This window comes from Mytilus edulis, chromosome 6 (assembly GCF_963676685.1).
Source record: "Mytilus edulis chromosome 6, xbMytEdul2.2, whole genome shotgun sequence".
NCBI lineage: Eukaryota > Metazoa > Mollusca > Bivalvia > Mytilida > Mytilidae > Mytilus > Mytilus edulis.
In genome coordinates, this window is record NC_092349.1 from 53041214 (window position 1) to 53060068 (window position 18855).

The 18855-nt window shown below is 32.3% G+C and overlaps 1 protein-coding gene and 1 long non-coding RNA gene across 2 annotated transcripts in view; both read left to right on the plus strand.

Annotated features, from left to right (window-relative positions):
• Window positions 1–848: 848 nt before the first annotated feature.
• LOC139527859 (uncharacterized) overlaps window positions 849–18855 on the plus strand; it is a 70627-nt gene continuing 52620 nt past the window's right edge. Inside the window, exons 1-3 of the mRNA XM_071323535.1 lie at window positions 849–986; window positions 1096–1175; window positions 1911–2075. Of these exons, the coding sequence (XP_071179636.1) occupies window positions 877–986; window positions 1096–1175; window positions 1911–2075 (355 nt within the window). The 5' untranslated portion in view covers window positions 849–876. The remainder of the gene's footprint in view (window positions 987–1095; window positions 1176–1910; window positions 2076–18855) is intronic.
• LOC139527863 (uncharacterized) lies at window positions 10447–14787 on the plus strand. The gene is made up of 3 exons (XR_011665470.1): window positions 10447–10756; window positions 14177–14341; window positions 14647–14787. It is a non-coding gene; the product is annotated as an uncharacterized lncRNA (long non-coding RNA).

Here is an 18855-nt window from a genome sequence, read left to right on the forward strand (position 1 = left end):
TGATGAAAGTTATTGTAATGACAACCTCTTTTAAGTGAAACACAATTGAAATGGTTTGTTAGAGAGCTCTTATTACTGGTAAGAAGGTTTGCCATAAAATAATGTTGAACATATTAGACTCGAAGATAATCAAGAAAATCTTCATGAATCAACCCTGTTCACAGGTGAAATGCAACTATTGTGTAATATTCTACAAAAGTATAAGCTTAAAATACACGTTTTCGCTGTGTTTCCGTTATACGACGGTAATTACGAACCGTGTAATTTATTTTCAATTTAGCCCTCGCGGTGCAGGTTGGTTTGGTTATTTATTTCTGACACATACATTTTGTAAAATGCTCGTTTCAAAATAGAAACGTATATCTAGCGTCATGCTCATGCTCTATTAATAACTCATCATAGATACCAGGAAAAAAGTTGTATTTACGCCAGATGCGCGTTTCGTCCACGAAAGACTCATCAGTGACGCTCGAAAAAGCTAAAAAGGCCAAATTAAGTACGAAGTTGAAGAGCATTAAAGAGCATTGATTGCTTACAAATAAGTCACGTCTTTTTTTGTAAAAAGCAGCATATTCAATTAAAATAAAACAGAAACGTTATAAAATGCACATTCATCTAAAACGCATAACGGTAAATATTAAAAAATGATGTATGAGAACTAAAACATTTGAAGAACTATACAAACTAAAAATACCAAAACACAATAAACAATTTCATCAACGATGAACTTTGCTTGATGGAATTAAAAGAATCATACATTTTGCAGGATTATTTGCATGTAAAGGGAAAGGGGAAGTATTAAAATTTAAATGATATAATAAAAAATAAGAGAAGTACACAAAGTTTATTTCAGATCATGTGTATTTTGTTGTAATTATGCATTATAGTTTGATGCTTGTAGCAGTTGCATATTTGTTACAGATATCAAATACTCTGAATCCGAACTCGAAGAACGTATGCCCTGAAAAGTTGCCACCAATAAATGAGTACGTAAAATTTTATTTTCATAGTTCATATGTAGCTTAATCATCAATATATATTCTTTATTTCTACTATTTTACAGATAATAAATCGATTTATTTCTCCCTTTTTTAGTGAATTTCGAAACATTTCAAAGGATGCGTTTGGAGTAAAATGCTGTCCAAACTTCTTTGACAAAAACGGCATGTGTGAACGTAAGTATTATCGGGCTTTTACATGGTAAAATACCCGGGGAATCAAATAAAACAGTTTATATTCAAATAACGAGTTAAGGAGAACAAGAGATATACAATGATGTATAAAATTACTGTTTCATTGTCTTTTAAAACAAAATGAACTATGTTAATAATATGATATTAAAATAGTAATCAAAAGAGGGACGAATGATACAAGAGGGAGAGTCAAACACATAGATAAAAAATAAACTGACAACGCCATAGCTAAAAAAAAAAAAGACAAACAGACAAACACTAGTACAGAACACACAACATAGAAAACTAAAGACTAAGCAACACTATCCCAACCAAAAACTGGGGGTGATCTCAGGTGCTCCGGACGGGTAAGCAGATCGTGCTCCAGATGTGACGCCCCTCGTGTTGCTTATCCATGAATATGTTTATTAGGTATGGTGATATTTTCAATATAAGTCTAATTTGTTTGGAGATTATTTTGGAGTAAGGAACCAGACATTCGTTAAGAACTTTGCAATAGGTTAACTATTTCAAACGCCTGTTGGTACGCTCCTTTCCTCAATTAAGGTTTCGTTTAAATTGAGGGATCGATGAACATTTCATATTACATTGACAACATTGGCATTGTTATAATATTACCCTATTCTAGAACTAAATCATGAGAGAGAGGGGGAAATAGAGGAAGAGATATGGGTTTGGGAGGAGTTTAAATTTCATCACAATGTTTTATGTTTTCAGCATGTCCAGCGGGAACTTACGGAAAGTCCTGTAAAAACCAGTGCTTACCGGGTTCTTATGGAATGCTATGCAAAGCTAAATGCAATTGTAGTTCAGTCCAAGAATGTCACAATATATTCGGATGTGTTTGTAAAACAGGTCATAGAGGAGACAATTGTGATCAAGGTAATATCGGCAATGTCCTCTGGCCTTTGTTAGTCTTGTATGATTTTAAATTTTAGTTTTTTGTGTATATTTCGGAGTCTAGTATGCCGTCCATTATCACAGAACTAGTATACATTTAATTTAGCGGCCAGCAGCTGAAGAACGCTTTCTGGTGCGGGAGCTTCTTTTGTTTTTTTTTTAAGACCCATTGGTGGACTTCGGCTGTTGTTTTCTCTTTGGATGGGTTGTTTTCTCTCTGTCACATTCCCCATTTCCATTGTCAATTTAAATGCAAGAACCTAACACAATGAAGGTTGTGACAATAGCTGTGTATGCTGTCATATTTTAGTGCCAAAACTGATAATATTGAAATCAAAATTTTTCTTTTTCATCGTTCTGATACATGTACTAAAGACCAAATGATTAAATAATTAACAACTTAAGGTCACTTCAGCAATGAGTAATAGGTTTATTAATTCCTCTGGATGACATAGCATTAGCATACCATGCATTTAAATTTACGTACCGGATTACATTAATATTATGGAATTAATTATTTCCGGAAATCCGCTATCGTGTTATTATGAAAAGTGATTAAAGTGGAACTCGTCTCAAACTAAACAAAATGCACAATTTAATAACACTGCGTTAACGCATAATAGCCAGTTGTTCAGTTCCGAACATTTTTTACTGGGAATGCCAGATTTATTCTCCAAAGAAACCTGGCTTCAATCTACATTAACAACCTTCTCGATGCTCTACAAGGGGCTTTAAACATTGACAATCACTCATATTCCAAAATAGTTCAACAATGAGCATCAAAAAGCAAAAATGTATCAACTGTGCAACAATTTTGAGGAGTTAACGAACAAAGTTGAACACGAATTATATTTTCCTAAGGAGGATATACACAAACAAGGAAAATGAACATTGTTTGGGGTAATAACTCTTTCAAAAAAAGTCCTCGGCTAAAAAGGATGAGTTTCAAAGCGTAATATAAATGTTTGATATAATATTCAAAACATATAAAAGACATCTTGCGATACTCCTATAAACTGCATGAAAAATGGTTGGTGGAAAATTTAAAAAAATATAGTTTAAACAGAATCTATGGATCTTCCTACATATAAGAGGAAAGACCTAATAAACGGGTTGGAAATTCGGGACTAAAGCCATGTATTTTAGATAAGCAAAGAGAGTATGCATAGATAAGGGGAGAAAACATGTTCCGCAAATGGATAAATCTGGACTCGATAATATTTTAGAGTTGAACAAAGAGTGCCACAGACCAGGCTTCGGATTTAACGTTCCCCATCAGACCACAAATCGACACATCCAGCACAACAAATGAACGCCTGTATTTATCAATGATTTAATGTATTAACGGAAAGAGTCAAGGGCTCATCATATTTCTATATTCATTTACTCTTTTTGTTCTCCCCCCCCCCCCAAAAAAAAAAATTAAATCTTATATGCTTATATTACTATATTTGACAATTTAAACATAATGACGTCTAGTGATCTTCTTTGGTATACGACAGTAATCCATGTGAAAATTACATAGATAACACAATAATAAGTTTTAGAATTTTGTTGCAGAAATATCATATGAAGATAGTACCGTCACAATAATAATTTCTACTAGCATTCCGAGTAAAGCTATCATTATTGAAGAGACAACAGTAAAATACAATGGTAGGTAGAAGCAACAATTTGTTGAGTCTAAATAATAGCAAAAGTAACTGCCATGTCATTTTCAATTAGCAGATTCAATTAAAAAAAACGTGATATATAGGTTGAGCAGAGGTCAATCGGCGCAACCGATGTCATCGAACAATTGATTCTTATTGTGACTTAATCATAAAGGCATGTGACATAAATGTGCACGATTAGGAAATTTGTCTGTTAACTACATGGTACCAGTTTCGGTGATACATTTGTAATAAACGTCAAAGAAAAGTATACTCGCTATACCGTTTCTTTTAATTCTGATTAAATTACAATAGTAATGCAAAGTTTCGTGAATCGCAGTTCTGTTTTTTTTAATAAATTTTACACTTGTATATCTACTGCCGTGATAAATTGATTTCACCTTTGTAGGATCATCAAATATGGATTGGCTTTTGTATACACTTTGTATAGCTGGCGTTATAGTGTTGACTGCGTTTACCCATTTATTACGTTCTTACCAACAGCGAAAATCAACTAAAAGATCTAAAAGCGAAAAAGTAGTTTGGGAATCGACTACAACTTCTCCGTATACAGGCACTTACGACGAAATTGACGAAAACATATTAACAGATAACACGCCAGGTTTATGCGTGACAGCACAGCAATCTAAAATGGAAGCTGTATACTTTGTTCCATAAGAAAGTACTTATAGCACAACAATCACTGGACAAGTTAAAACAGATTATCTTGATCCTGTTTTCGAAGCTGAAGTAGAAGAAGGAGAGAAATCGGAGGATCAAACTTTAACTTGCTTCTCGTCTATAGTTCCAACCGAAAGTGTAAGTTCTTCTACATCGAAGGAAAGTACGCATGAACTTTTACATGAAAATAGAGTATCAGTGACGATTCATCAGTTTATCGAATGTTCATCAGATGAAGATACTACCGAAAATAAATGTTCTCATACGTATCAATCCCTACAAAAAGACTGTCAGATTTCAAGTAACAAGTATGAACAATTTCAAAAACCAGAAAGTAATTATAAGATCGCACATGATGCAAAGTTACAAGCAATTACTCAATGTATATATGGAATTAGTGAACCTCCGAATGTAATAAATAAATATGTCGAACCTGATACAACAATAAACGGTTGTGAAGAAAATCCGTCTAATCACGACAAGCTGACAAAAGATGAAAAGAACAGTTGTCCTGATTTTTAGATTAAAGAAAGTCCAGTAAATTAACATGCAAACAAAGATTTCTGTAGACAACAGTAGTAACGCAAATATTTATGCTGACGAAAACTTTTGTTAAAAAAATGTTATTTCAGTCGGAAACCCGGTTTAAATAGAAATAAAGAATCGAAGCTCTTTGTTAGAGAAGGCGATAAATGCTTACTGTAATGTTTACTATAGTAACACAAATTTTAATAGAAACAAATAAAATGACAATTTTCTTCTTAATAACGAAGTGTTTTATTTCAACACACCATTTGCATATGTTTTTGATTCATCTATTACATAGTTAAGAAGAACAATTAGATATCAAGTCGACGACATGGGTATCTAGCAAGTTGGATAAAGAAAATGCATAACCTCGGATTTTTCAAAAAAAATTACCACGGACGAAAAACATCAATCTATTATTTCAGTAATTTCCGTGTCTGCCCTCCCATTATGTGACTCAAGAACAATTCCAAAAAATGGGTAACAATTGTATCGAAAAGTGAAAAACGAATGCACCTTTTTATGTTAGGGCATGTTTGAGTTGAATATTTTATCTTGAAATCGTACAAAGTAAGAATATTTGATACATCATCTCGCTTCAGATTCTATCGTTTTTATATATTAAAGCTGCAGGTTGACTTTATAACATAAAAAAATCACAGTACTAAAAGATGAAATATATGGGTCAAGTGAAATACCTATCTAATGAATAACAAAAACAGAGAAGGTGTGTTCGAATAGTTATTTTTTTTGGATAAAAGTACTTGACGACAGTCTTTCAAGTTGGATGATGAAAATGCATATCTTCGAAAAAAAAAATTGAGTGTGATAACTAGGGTTTATAGTCCTCAACCACTAAAAAACATCTAGTATGCCATTCCACGAAATAATTAATTAGATTTTTTAAATGTTTATGAATTTTCGAAAATTCCACCTGACAACCGACCAGACAATAGATTTAAGTTGAACCAATGCAGACAAGATCATTAACTGACGCTCATTAGCTAGTAGATACATTTGTCTTTTAAAATACAACTGACATATAAGGATCGTAATGGTGCTATGTGGATAAAATCGGTTTTCAAGAGCAAAATTGGCAGCGCGTCATCCCTACAATGCATGGCTTCCATTTTTACGATTGTGAAAATTAACTGGCGTAATGGGGAGATAATTTTGACGATTTTGTTGAAAAAAAGGACAAAAGTAGTTTTCTGATGTTCAAGTTTCATAAACCCATTGTGATATGCAAACTAGAATAACAATTAAAATTAATGTGATAGCATAAGCGTCTCATGTTATGCTTGTATCACCTGCCATGTATATTCACGCTAGATTAAAAGGAAATGATCATGAGTAGAATGCACTCGGAAAAATTGATATACTAATCTGGTATCTTAAGAGTGCATTTGATTTTTTATTCAAACGATGTAAATGGTTACGTGCTAAGTCGTTTATCCATTTACTACTTATATTGTTTGTCAATGTTAACATAAACAATAAACTTGCAAAGTAGTCATTTATAGTCGTTGATCGTTAGTCGTTCAGAATAATTAAGACTGTATTTTATTCTGCATCTGTCATTTAACTAATTGCTACCTTGTTGTTTTCGCTACGTCCTGGTCATTTATTTCCCGCCCTATTACCTTTTTTGTTGACAGTACATGTATGCAATCTACTTGTCTCAATACACAGAAGTCCGTGTAACACTTATCAATTCAAAGTTTTAAAAAGTTTTCAAATTTTAGATTTTTGGAATTTTGATCAAAGTTTTAAAATATCAAAATTCAAAATTGTGTAAAAGTTTTGAAACTTGGAAATTTTAACCAAAAAATTAGAATATTAAAATTCTACATATGGTTTATAAATTTGATAGTTTAGAAATTTGATCAAACTTTAAAAATACTAAACCTTACGTGCAATTTTGATTAAGATATCACTTTTTGAAAGTTTGATATTTTAACTTTTTAATTAAGATATCAAAAAAAGAAAAGGGGCAAAAAGAGGGGTACCTATAAACTGATATTTTAAAACTTTGATCAAAAATCCAAAAACTTTTTAAAACTTTGAAATGATAAGTTTTACACGGACCACAAAGAGGTTCATAAACTTCATTACACGAAGTATTTGTTTCTACTGCTTACCGTCGACATACATGTAACAAAAATCACCGAGGACAAAGGAGTAGGTCCGGTAAGGGACGATTTTTGCCTCAAATTTCAGGTCCATCGAACGAAAGATTTTGGATACTTTTTAAACACTTAAGTGTCCATTTAAATTGATTCGATTAGTTAATGTAAAAGATTTCAACTGATTTAGTCATTAAATACGCACCGATTCAAACTTAAATATATGAAATTTACCAAATATGCCAAAAAACGTCACTTTTCAGATGGTTTTTGTCAAAAATGAAAGTGGCCGCATCCGTGTTCATCCTCAATCTTTATATATGTTATGTATTATCATTAAATACAATTTACATTTCAATATTATGAATGAACACGAATGCGGCCACTTTCATTTTAGACGGAAACCGTCTAAAATTTAACTACAATGCTCAAATTGTGAAGATTTCAGTAATTTAGCATGACTCAATGATCCTAATACCCGATATATGTGCATTGTATTGTCAAAAACAGCCCATATTTATGTAGCAGAAGCATTCTACGTTCCAGTAAATGGCTAAAAATTACATTTTCACACTTTTGTAAAACTGCTATGTTTTGGGGCCATAAAGGGGTCTTACTGAACCTACTCCTTTCGGGTTACTAGGAACAAATGAACTCTATGACAGTAACTACTGTACTGCAATCAAAATAAACAATTAGCTGACCTTGAATATACCATTAGATTGTATTATATTTTAAACTGGTAAGAGTAAAATCACGAAAATAATGCCGATGCATTCGTGAAATCGGTCCCAAAGCTTGAATTTAATATCAGTCTCGGTATCTTTTTTGTTTTTGTTAATGGTAATATACAGTGAGATATAATTAGTAACAACTAAATGGAAATATGCAAAAGTGGTCTCTTCATACAGGCTAGGATGAATTTGAAAAACATTTCCCGACTATGACCGGACGGAAACCTACACACACCTGTTGTTGCATTTTGTAGTGTAATAATATAATATATTATGTTGATATCTCATAAGCTCCTGCAATACAGTAAATTGTTTTAAATAAATTCCATTATATTTTGGTGTCTTCCTCGTCTTATATTGATATTTTTTTCCAACGGACGCATATGTGAATAGAAAAAATATCTATATATCACATTAAAATATTTACAAACCGTGAGAATTCTCGAATGAAAGTTTAAAGAAGTGTTTGTTTATTGATACCCTGTTTTTCTTCATTATCATTACTAGCAAAATCAGAAGTTTGCTCTGTATTGCCGTCATATTATTTCTATCGGTTATACCAGCATATGAGCCTCATTAATAAGTTCAAATTCACTGTCAAGTTGACTGCCTAAGTTATCATTGTGTAATAGTTGATGTATAATTGCCTCAGTAGTTTAGAAATGTTATGAACCGTTACCTCCCAATATTTAGTTTGTCTATCACTTGTTACAATTGTAATATAGTGCAGTGCAATGCTCTTTCCTTATTTACCATAACAACACATGTAAAAAATTTTGTTTTCAACCCCGTTTAAAATTTGAAGAATGTGACCAATGTTGAACATAATTATGTTATTTAGGTAACGAGGCGGTATGGTTTCCCCCATGGCGATACCATTTTGATATTTAATCTATTGTATCTATAATTTATGAAATTCAATGTACTTGATACTGTGTGGCTATTTCAAATAGCATCAACTTTTAATTCCGATGTAAGTCGGATTTTGGCATTTATTTTTAAGAAATTGAAACCCCTTCTACCTCCTTCCTCCTCTATCAGTAGTGACGATAATTTTTGCTGGAAATTTTGGAAAAAGGGGAGACATCACTAGGCACTATACTTCATCTAAGTTTTCGACTATAGTGTATCGTTTATCGTTGCATTTTTACAGAAGCATGTTATGCTTTACAAGAACAAAAATAAATGCAGCTAATCGTTAATATATTCGCGAATCAGATATAAGTAAAAAAATTGCACAAACATTCATTTAAAACTGCTACAATAACAATTATACACAAATTAATGTGTGGTCATTTTTTGATTGCTTTTTTCTATTTTTATGTTCATTAATGTAGTGGTAAACTTTCTAGATCTTGCTTCGTGTTTTATCCTTACATTTTGACAGCTTTTCTTCTCTACCAAATATCGCGCCTTGTTATCCTTTATCGGTCTTTGTTACAACACCAATTGTGTCTGTGTTACTGCCTGTATCATTTAATAGTGTTCTCAAATATACAGTTTGATAAATAGAAAAAGTACTTCAAAAATGTGTTCAAGTTTTATTACATATTGAAGTAAAGCTGTCGTATTATAAGTTAAGTAGGGTGGTGATCAGATCAGTTAATACTATAAAACAAACATTCAGGCGGACCTTGTTCAAGTGACCCAATTTAAAAAAAATACAATTGAAGAATATTTTATGTGAAAACGCTATTTATATATTTTGGTCCTTGAAAACTTATAACCTGAACAATGATATTTCCTATCTGTTATAGTATGTCAATTCATTTATTTCCGTTTATGCTTAGCAAATAAAGCAATATATTTTCACTTATTTAACTTAAGTGTCTGTATATAAAAAAAAACCTAACCAATTGCATTTTGAAAACGTCATGGGTTTTGTAGAAATGAACATGTTGTCTACTCTATGGTCGGGTTGTTGTCGCTTTGACACATTCACCATTTCCTTTCTCAATTTTATCCGATATATTTGTGTGATAAAGACAAAAAAAAATGTGTCCCAAGTACACGGATGCCCCATCTGCACTATCATTTTCTATGTTCAATGGAATGTGAAAATGGGATGGGGGAATTTATAATCTGGCATTAAAATTAGAAAGATCATGTCATAGGGAACATGTTTACTAAGTTTCAAGTTGATTGGACTTCAACTTCATCAAAAACTACCTTGACCAAAAACTTTAACCAAAAACTTGAACCTGAACTTTGCACTATCAATTTCTATGTTTAGTGGACCGTGAAAATGGGATAAAATCTCTAATTTTGCATTAAAATTAAAAAAAGATAATATCATAGGGAACATGTTTACTAAGTTTCAAGTTGATTGAACTTCAACTTCATAAAAAAAACTACCTCGACCAAAAACTTACATCTGAAGAGGGACGAAAGGACAAACGGACGAACGAACGGGCGGACGGACGCACAGACCAGAAAACATAATGCTCATAAATGAGCATAAAAATAAAGTCTAATGAATCGTGTATTTGTGCGTTTTCTGTGCAAATCATTGTCGTTGATTGGTCAATAAACATACTTCACAGGATATTCTCCAAATAGCAAAAAGGAAGTAATTGAATGATAATTCATAACATAATATAAATAGTTGTATCACAGAATTGTGAAATTGATGTTAAAGTTTATGTTATTCTCAAAATGTATAGTTTACTCATAATAACAGCATATCAGTTGTTGCAGATATCCAGAACTCTGAATTGGACTTTGAGGAATGTTTGCCCTAGAAATTTGCAACCTGTTGAAAAGTAAGAAACTTTAAAACAACCATCACAACTAAAGCACACGTATATCATTTTGTGATTTCATATGTTTACGGGTAACGTTTTGGTGTATTTCTATTTATAGCGTGGCTCGTAACATTTCAAAAGATGTATTGATAGTGGAGTGTTGTCCAAACTATATAGAAAAGAACGGCATATGTGAACGTAAGTATAAGATTAACTGCGATGCATTAAAGTTGATACTAGTTTTAAAATTTTAAGAATTACAAAAAAAATATGTAAGCCTCTTCCAAATTCAGATAGATCTAGATCTCTTCTCGGTATGATACAGAATCAATAAAAAAAACCATCTCAAATCAAGGTAAGATAATTATATTGAATTCCATTTATTACAGGGAATTGTGTTTCTTTTTAACAAAAAGGACCAAGTAAGCTTTTCTCGTCACTTGGCATCCGTCGTCCGTCGTCGTCGTCCATCGTCGTTAACTATTTCAAAAATCTTCAGTCTCCTCTGAAACTACTTGGCTGAAATTAACCATATGTTGAAATAACTCATCATTTGGGTATCATTTTAAAAAATGTGTCCAATGACCCGGCCAACTGACAAAGATTGCCACCATGATTAAAATTTAGAAATAAAACACAGGAGTAAAATGTAGATTTTATATCTCTAACCAATGTAGAATGAACAAACACACAGCAATATGAACAGTAATATTCAATTAAAAAGAATTCGGAGTCCGATGTCAGAATAGGTAACAAAAGAAACTTAGTAAAATGTCAATGATATATAAATTAACAAAGGACTCTCAGCAGTTATGCCAACAATTGGTCCTTGAATAAATATAAAATTTAAAATTTTGAAATGGGTGTGTGTGTCAAAGAGACAAAAACCCGACCAACGAGTAGAAAACAACCAAATGGCCACCAATGTGTCTTCTACACAGCGCGGTATGCGTATTGTTATGCGTTTACTTTACTACATTGGTTAGAGGTATAGGGGGAGGGTTCATATCTCACAAACATGTTTAACCCCGCCGCATTTTTGCGCCTGTCCCAAGTCAGGAGCCTCTGGCCTTTGTTAGTCTTGTATTATTTTAATTTTAGTTTCTTGTGTACAATTTGGAAATTAGTATGGCGTTCATTATCACTGGACTAGTATATATTTGTGTAGGGGCCAGCTGAGGGACGCCTCCGGGTGCGGGAATTTCTCGCTACATTGAAGACCTGTTGGTGACCCTCTGCTGTTGTTTTTTATTTGGTCGGGTTGTTGTCTCTTTGACACATTCCCCATTTCCATTCTCAATTTTATTCCATTGTTTATTTCTGATGTGAAAATCAATATTAATACAAAATATGCCATCTTTGATGACCTGACAACAGTCTCGTAACTATATCCCTTCTCAGTTAGTCTGTTTAAAGGTTTGTCTGTTTCATGTGTTTTGTATGTAAAGAATATTACCTTAAAAAATATATAATTCTATTTTTTAACGATAAAATAAATTAGGTGCCGTAATAGTATTTCAAAGTAAAAAAATCAATAAAAAAAAACATCTCAAATCAAGGTAAGATAATTATATTGAATTCCATTTATTACAGGGAATTGTGTTTCTTTTTAACAAAAAGGACCAAGAAACTTTTCTCGTCACTTGGCATCCGTCGTCCGTCGTCGTCGTCCATCGTCGTTAACTATTTCAAAAATCTTCAGTTTCCTCTGAAACCACTTGGCTGAAATTAACCATATGTTGAAATAATTCATCATTGGGGTATCATTTTAAAAAATGTGTCCAATGACCCGGCCAACTGACGAAGATTGCCACCATGGCTAAAATTTAGAAATAGAACACAGGAGTAAAATGTAGATTTTGTCTTATATCTCTGAAACCAAATCATTTAGAGCAAATCTGACAGAGTTATTATTGTTTATCGGGTCAAGATATATCTGCCCTGAAATTTTCAGACAAATCAGACAACTCGTTGTTTGGTTGCTGCCCCTGAATCAGTTATTTTAAAGAAATTTTCTAGTTTTTTGTCATTATCTTGAATATTATAATAGATAAAGATAAACTGTAAAAAGCAAAAAGCAATTATGTTCCGAAAAATAAGATCTACATATAAGAGGGGGCCCACTGACTGCCTTAGGGGGGGCAATCCCGTCACTTTTTAGTGATTCTCTATATAACCAACCAGGTTTTTTTCTGAAAAGGGGGGGGGGCCTTGCCCCCCTAAATCCTCCTCTGCTTTGGATCCTCCAGTTAATCGAATTTTCAGAAGAAATTATGAAAAGTAACTGTCATTGAGAGTTACATGATGGTGTATATAACCTTAACAAATATTTTGTTCAAAAATAATTGATAGGGCTTGATAAAATTTCACATTCAAAGTGTTACAAAACCTTCAATATATGTAATTAGATTTGTTTATGACTGTCTACCTTAGGAATAAATTTCCCTTAGCTGGATTTTGACAATACTTCCGGAATTTAGTTTTTCGTTTCTTGTATTTTGCCTTTTCTATTTTGTCAATTTTATTTGAGGTCTGGTGTGCACAAAGTTGGTTTGGTATACTCGTATATGATGAGTTTATAAAATCGAGAATGGATATAGAGATTGATTCAAAGGGAAAACAATTCGACAAAAGAGCAGAAAACAGCTGAAGGCCATCAATGGGTCTTCAACGCATCGTGAAGTCCTGCACCCGGAGGTGGACTTCAGCTGGCCCCTAAACAAAAAATATGTATGACTAGTTCAGGAAACTTACCGTCAAACTTAACTTTAAAACATGACAATGAATCGAAGTTTAAAACAAATACAAGACTAGCAAAGGTAAGATGCTCCTGACTTCGTACAGGAAAGACAAATGTGGGGATAAACATGTTCTGTGATCTCTCAATTCTCCCAAATATCTCTAACCAATGTAGAATGAACAAACACACAGCAATATGAACAGTAATATCCAATTAAAAGGAATTCGGAGTCCGATGTCAGAATAGGTAACAAAAGAAACTAAGTAAAATTTCAATGATATATAAATTAACAAAGGACTACTAGCAGTTATGCCAACAATTGGTCCTTGAATAAATATAAAATTTAAAATTTTGAAATGGGGGTGTGCGTCAAAGAGACAAAAACCCGACCAACGAGCAGAAAACAACCAAATGGCCACCAATGTGTCTTCTACACAGCACGGTATGCTTCCGTTGTTTATTTCTGATGCGAAGACCCTATGTGAAAATCAATACTAATACAAAATATGCCATCTTTGATGACCTGACAACAGTCTCGTAACTATATCCCTTCTCAGTTAGTCTGTTTAAAGGTTTGTCTGTTTCATGTGTTTTGTATGTATAGAATGTCACCATAAAAGAATGGATGTTACGTGAAAGTATAAGGTGTTTGCATGTTGATTTATATTTGCAAATGATGCCTGCATTGCCAAAATATTTCAAAATATCTTTCTACATGTTTGGGTCTGGGAAGAATTAATAAAATTAGATACTCATCCAAATTTTGGATATTATCATGATTATTTTTAATTGCAATTTAAAAACAAAATAACAAACATAGAAAAAGAAAGAGTGCACATGAAACACATATAGTCGAATGATTTTGATATATTTTGTAGCATGTCCAGCAGGAACTTACGGGAAGTCCTGTAAGAATAAGTGCACAACTGGTAATTATGGTACAATGTGAAACTCTACATGCCAATGCAGTTCACTTCAAATGTGTCACATTATTTTTGGATGTGTCTGTCCAGCAGGATTTACAGGAAATAAATGTGATAAAGGTAATGTTGGAAATAATACATTTAACTCAAAGACATGCACTTTCTTACTTCAAGTATTTGTTAAATCAACAAAATGTTATGTAAACCCCGCAATTAGCAAATTCTTGCAGCATTGACGACCCATTAGTTGCTTTGAGCGAATTTTTTTTTACGTGCAATATTTTAACTTCAAGTTTTGGCTGTAATCCATACAATTCCCTAAACAATGAAAACGAGGTCACTATTTGTCTTTTTGGTTTCCCATATTTGTAATTCCTGTTATCCGATGTATGCATTATACATATTTAAAATAACTTCTATTGTAGCATGCCCGGATGGAAAGTATGGTGAGGATTGTAAGGACGACTGTAATTGTTCACCATGTAGTACGTGTGACAATGCTACAGGCAACTGTTCCTGTCATAAGCAATCGAGTCCTCCTGAAAAATTAACGACAGAGAAATACAAATCAGGTTGTCATTTTAGTTTATGATTTGGACTTCTGAAAATCGTTTTGATTAGTAACTACACATATTTGAATTTTATGTGGCATTATTTTAGCAAATTAATTAATTTTGGTGCATGTTGACATTAATTTCATGGAAAATATAAGTTTATATCGTTGATGTTATAATTGATGTTATAATGTTGGGAATATAAAAAAAAGAAGATGCGGTATGACTGCCAATGAGACAACTTTCCACAAGAGACAAAATGACACAGAAATTAACAACTAATAATCACCATACGGCATTCAACAAGGAGCACAGCCTTTTATCATGCAATAAAAAGTGATAAATCCTAATAACAAATGTTATAAATAATAGTCCTATTTCAGGTCTCAGAGGATTTATAGTAAAAAATATTATTTGATTCTGGCTACATCCAAGGGTTTAAGAAAACATTAAGGATGTTTTTATAACATTTCATACTGTAAACTGTATAATAGTGTATCACAAAACATTCATATCTAACATATGCAAGTGTTATTTTGATTCATGTTGATATAATTTCATTTCTTTTGACTTAAACATACCAAATAACATAGTTTTGCATGTTTTTTTTTATAATGACCCATCTACGTTGTAACATTTGTTTTGACAGAAAAGGTAAGGTTTCACTGATTTATGCTTACAAACACTCAGCAATGACACCAGGCTTAAAATTGTATACGACAATCGCGCCCTGTTTTCTTAAGTTTTGACATCCTCCACCCGTCCTCCAAGATTAAATGTAAATACAAAAAAATAAATAACTGTTTTACAAAAGAGCCTCTATTGCAATTTTGTAATGAATAATCATAAATAATTTCTAGTTAGATCTTTCTATCAAATGATCAAAATCAAGATACTGGTCACTATTTTGTAGCATACATGTATCAAATGTCATAGACGGCAATTTCTGTATGATATGTCTTGCAAAAGGTCAAGTGTAAAATAATCCGAATTTTAATATGTGTCTATATTTATTTCAGTGACTGATGACCATTCGTCACATCTTGTTCAGGTGTATATCGGAATGGCTGCTGCAATTTTTGTCCTCATTTGTATTGTAGCTGCCACTGTAAGAACAAAGCAGAAAGAATGCATATTGATGAGGTTACGCAATAGAAAAGCTCCCAAAATCAGATTACAAGTACGAAAAGACATCATCACAAAGCCAGCGGGTCGTACACGAAATGACTCCATCGATGCTTGTTCCGATAGATTAGAAACGGATGCACAATCGCTTCATTGTGAAATTGATAAAGGATACTGTGAAATATGGGAAGTTAGCGAGTCACATCATACTTGACATAATGGCCTTGATCAAAATGACAGTACAAAGTAATTATAGTACTCACGAGTGGTCAAATTATGCCTTGTACAGATACTTTATTTCACCAAATTATTGTATCTTGTAGATTCTATGTTTATTATCCGTTTAACAGGAAACTGTAGTGTGTTCAAAATTAATTCAAGTAGGTGTTATAGACAAAGTTAAGTTAACTTTTGTGTCTCAAAGTATAAGAGAAACAAATAAAAAAATCCGTCCTAGTGTGAAGTACATGTCGAGTAATTGTTACATGAGGCAGTTAAATACATTGACTTCAGTAAAGAAAGCAACTTCATCGCAGTAAATGCATTTCGACAAAAATATCTCTAGTACCACAATGTTAGAGCTCACAGTATGCTGAGAAAAATAGATGGTACCTAAATTGCATCTATTTGGACAGACTTTTTTGTATGCCTACCCTTGTAAATACTGTAAAAAAAAAAACAATTATGTGTTAGTTTTGCCGATGTTTTCTTATTCACTTTATACAATGCCACAATTTCCTTTTTATTCCATTTTTAAATCATTATATAAATTGACATTGAATCGACTTCTAAAGGACCTTAGATTATGTAAAGAGGAAACATTCTCCACATTTCTAGAATTAAATATTCACAATATTCCTCGCTTTTAATTTTTCACTTTGTAAAAGATGGATGTTTCTTTTTAAATATGCACATTCAGGTAATTTTTTACTCATGTCGCTAGGACTTTTCTGTGATTTTATTTTGCTTCTCTTGGTACATGTACGTCATATATTGACACAATGTATAACATGTGACAGTTTGATGTTTGTGTAAACATACATATACAGTGTGTTTGTATTCATGACTGCTAAATGGCAGAATTTACGGGGGTCACGATATACTGCAATAGTCAATCCATTTTCAGTGATACTACACTTACAGTTATAATACTGGATCTAATTTGTAATGATTACATGAACAAAGTTGTATGCTTGTCTGACAATTCAAACATCTACATTATTCGCTAAGGCTGACTTTCATTATACTTGTACGACCATGTGAAAGGCAGAAATCCAAAGACAAAAATAAAAATGATATCTTAGGTCAAACTATACAGTTTTCAACAACTGCATTTAAAAAAAAAATATCTCATTTATCAAAAGCTCTTAAATTCCAATATGTGTTAGGCAGCAACTGTTTGAGTTTCGGGGGGGGGGGGGGGGGGCTATGGATTTTTGTGGAAAAAAAAGTTTGTTTCCAGTTTTTGGAGAAAAAATTAATTTGTTTTTTATTCTGAGAAAAAAAATGTTTGTTTAACTCTCAGCTGCCACTATATGTAATGCAAAAATTGAAAGAAAAAAATTGTTTTCGACTTGTCGCGAAAAAAATTAATTATTTTTCGCCACAGGCGAAAACAAAAGTTTGTCTAGAAAAAAAATCCATATGCCGGTTTTTCCATACGATACAAGGTAAATATGTTGCCCCACAACACCTATTTATATTTTAACATAAAACGTAATAGCTCAGAAAAGGTCAATTGACAAAATTTAAGCTGATTCTTGATTTTCTTTCTTTGATTTGAGACCCATGGCATGCAAATATAAGGTAAAAGTCCAAGTCAGTCTCTTCCCGCCATATTTTATATATATAGTAAATATCTCAAAAACGAGCTCCATGATCGACCTATCAATATTTTTAGTTATTTTAATAATTTATTTACCAAATTCTCTTTTATCAGTATCAGTTTTGATTATTTGATATTTTAATTTGCTTATTAAATATGATTCTGAAATTATGAATATATGTATGCACTTTTTTTTTTAAATTGAGTTACAAACGGTAAGAAAATATTCTAGAATTGGAAATTATACGTAGTACAACCTTTATTTTATTTATAACACTTACATTAATGATGCCATTCTATATTTAGAATTGGGTATTTCCAATTTATTAGATATTTAACAATTACGGGACGGTCACGTTTCATTTTCAATAAATTCCGAGGCTCTACTGGAGGGAAAACGGTACTATTTATTCTGCCATAGGCGACAATACTAACATTTTCTAAATTTACAAGTTTTTATAATAAAAACCTGGATAAAACAGTTATGTGTGGTGTTAATACTGTATTACTGTATTCTAAAAATTGAAGCCAAATAGTATCATGACAAATTTCCAACGGAGCTTGTTTATGTTATCCATGCCCACCGTCATTTTGCACCACATTTATGAAATTTTAGAAGCCTTTTCAAATAATTCTTTAGAAAGTATTTTAATAGGTTTTAAAATTTATATTGTAAATTTACACACTGCAGTTTTTATAGATAAATAAAAAAATATATTGTACTCTTACATCAATTCACAGCGCTCTTAAGTTGACTTCCTTCAACTGTCTTGGGTACACAAAAGGCCAACCTAATGCTGGGAAAATGTAATACTACCGTTTTCCCTATGCTGTGACACAAAACTATAAAGAATTCTTATGACACCATCAATGCAATACTGGGTTATTGTGGAAACCTTGACTATAATTAATGCTTGTATGTCCCCATTACTTAAAGAAACATGGATAATTTTATGTCCCCACCCCTACATGCTGATTTACTTTTTTCAGATAAGGCTTTACAAACAACCTGAATTCAACCATATCTTATCTTATTTAAAAGGAATAATAAACATGTCCATTTAAACAGATAAAAAAGACAATTTCATTCAATTTGTATACATTTTATCCAAAATTTGCAACGTAAGCAC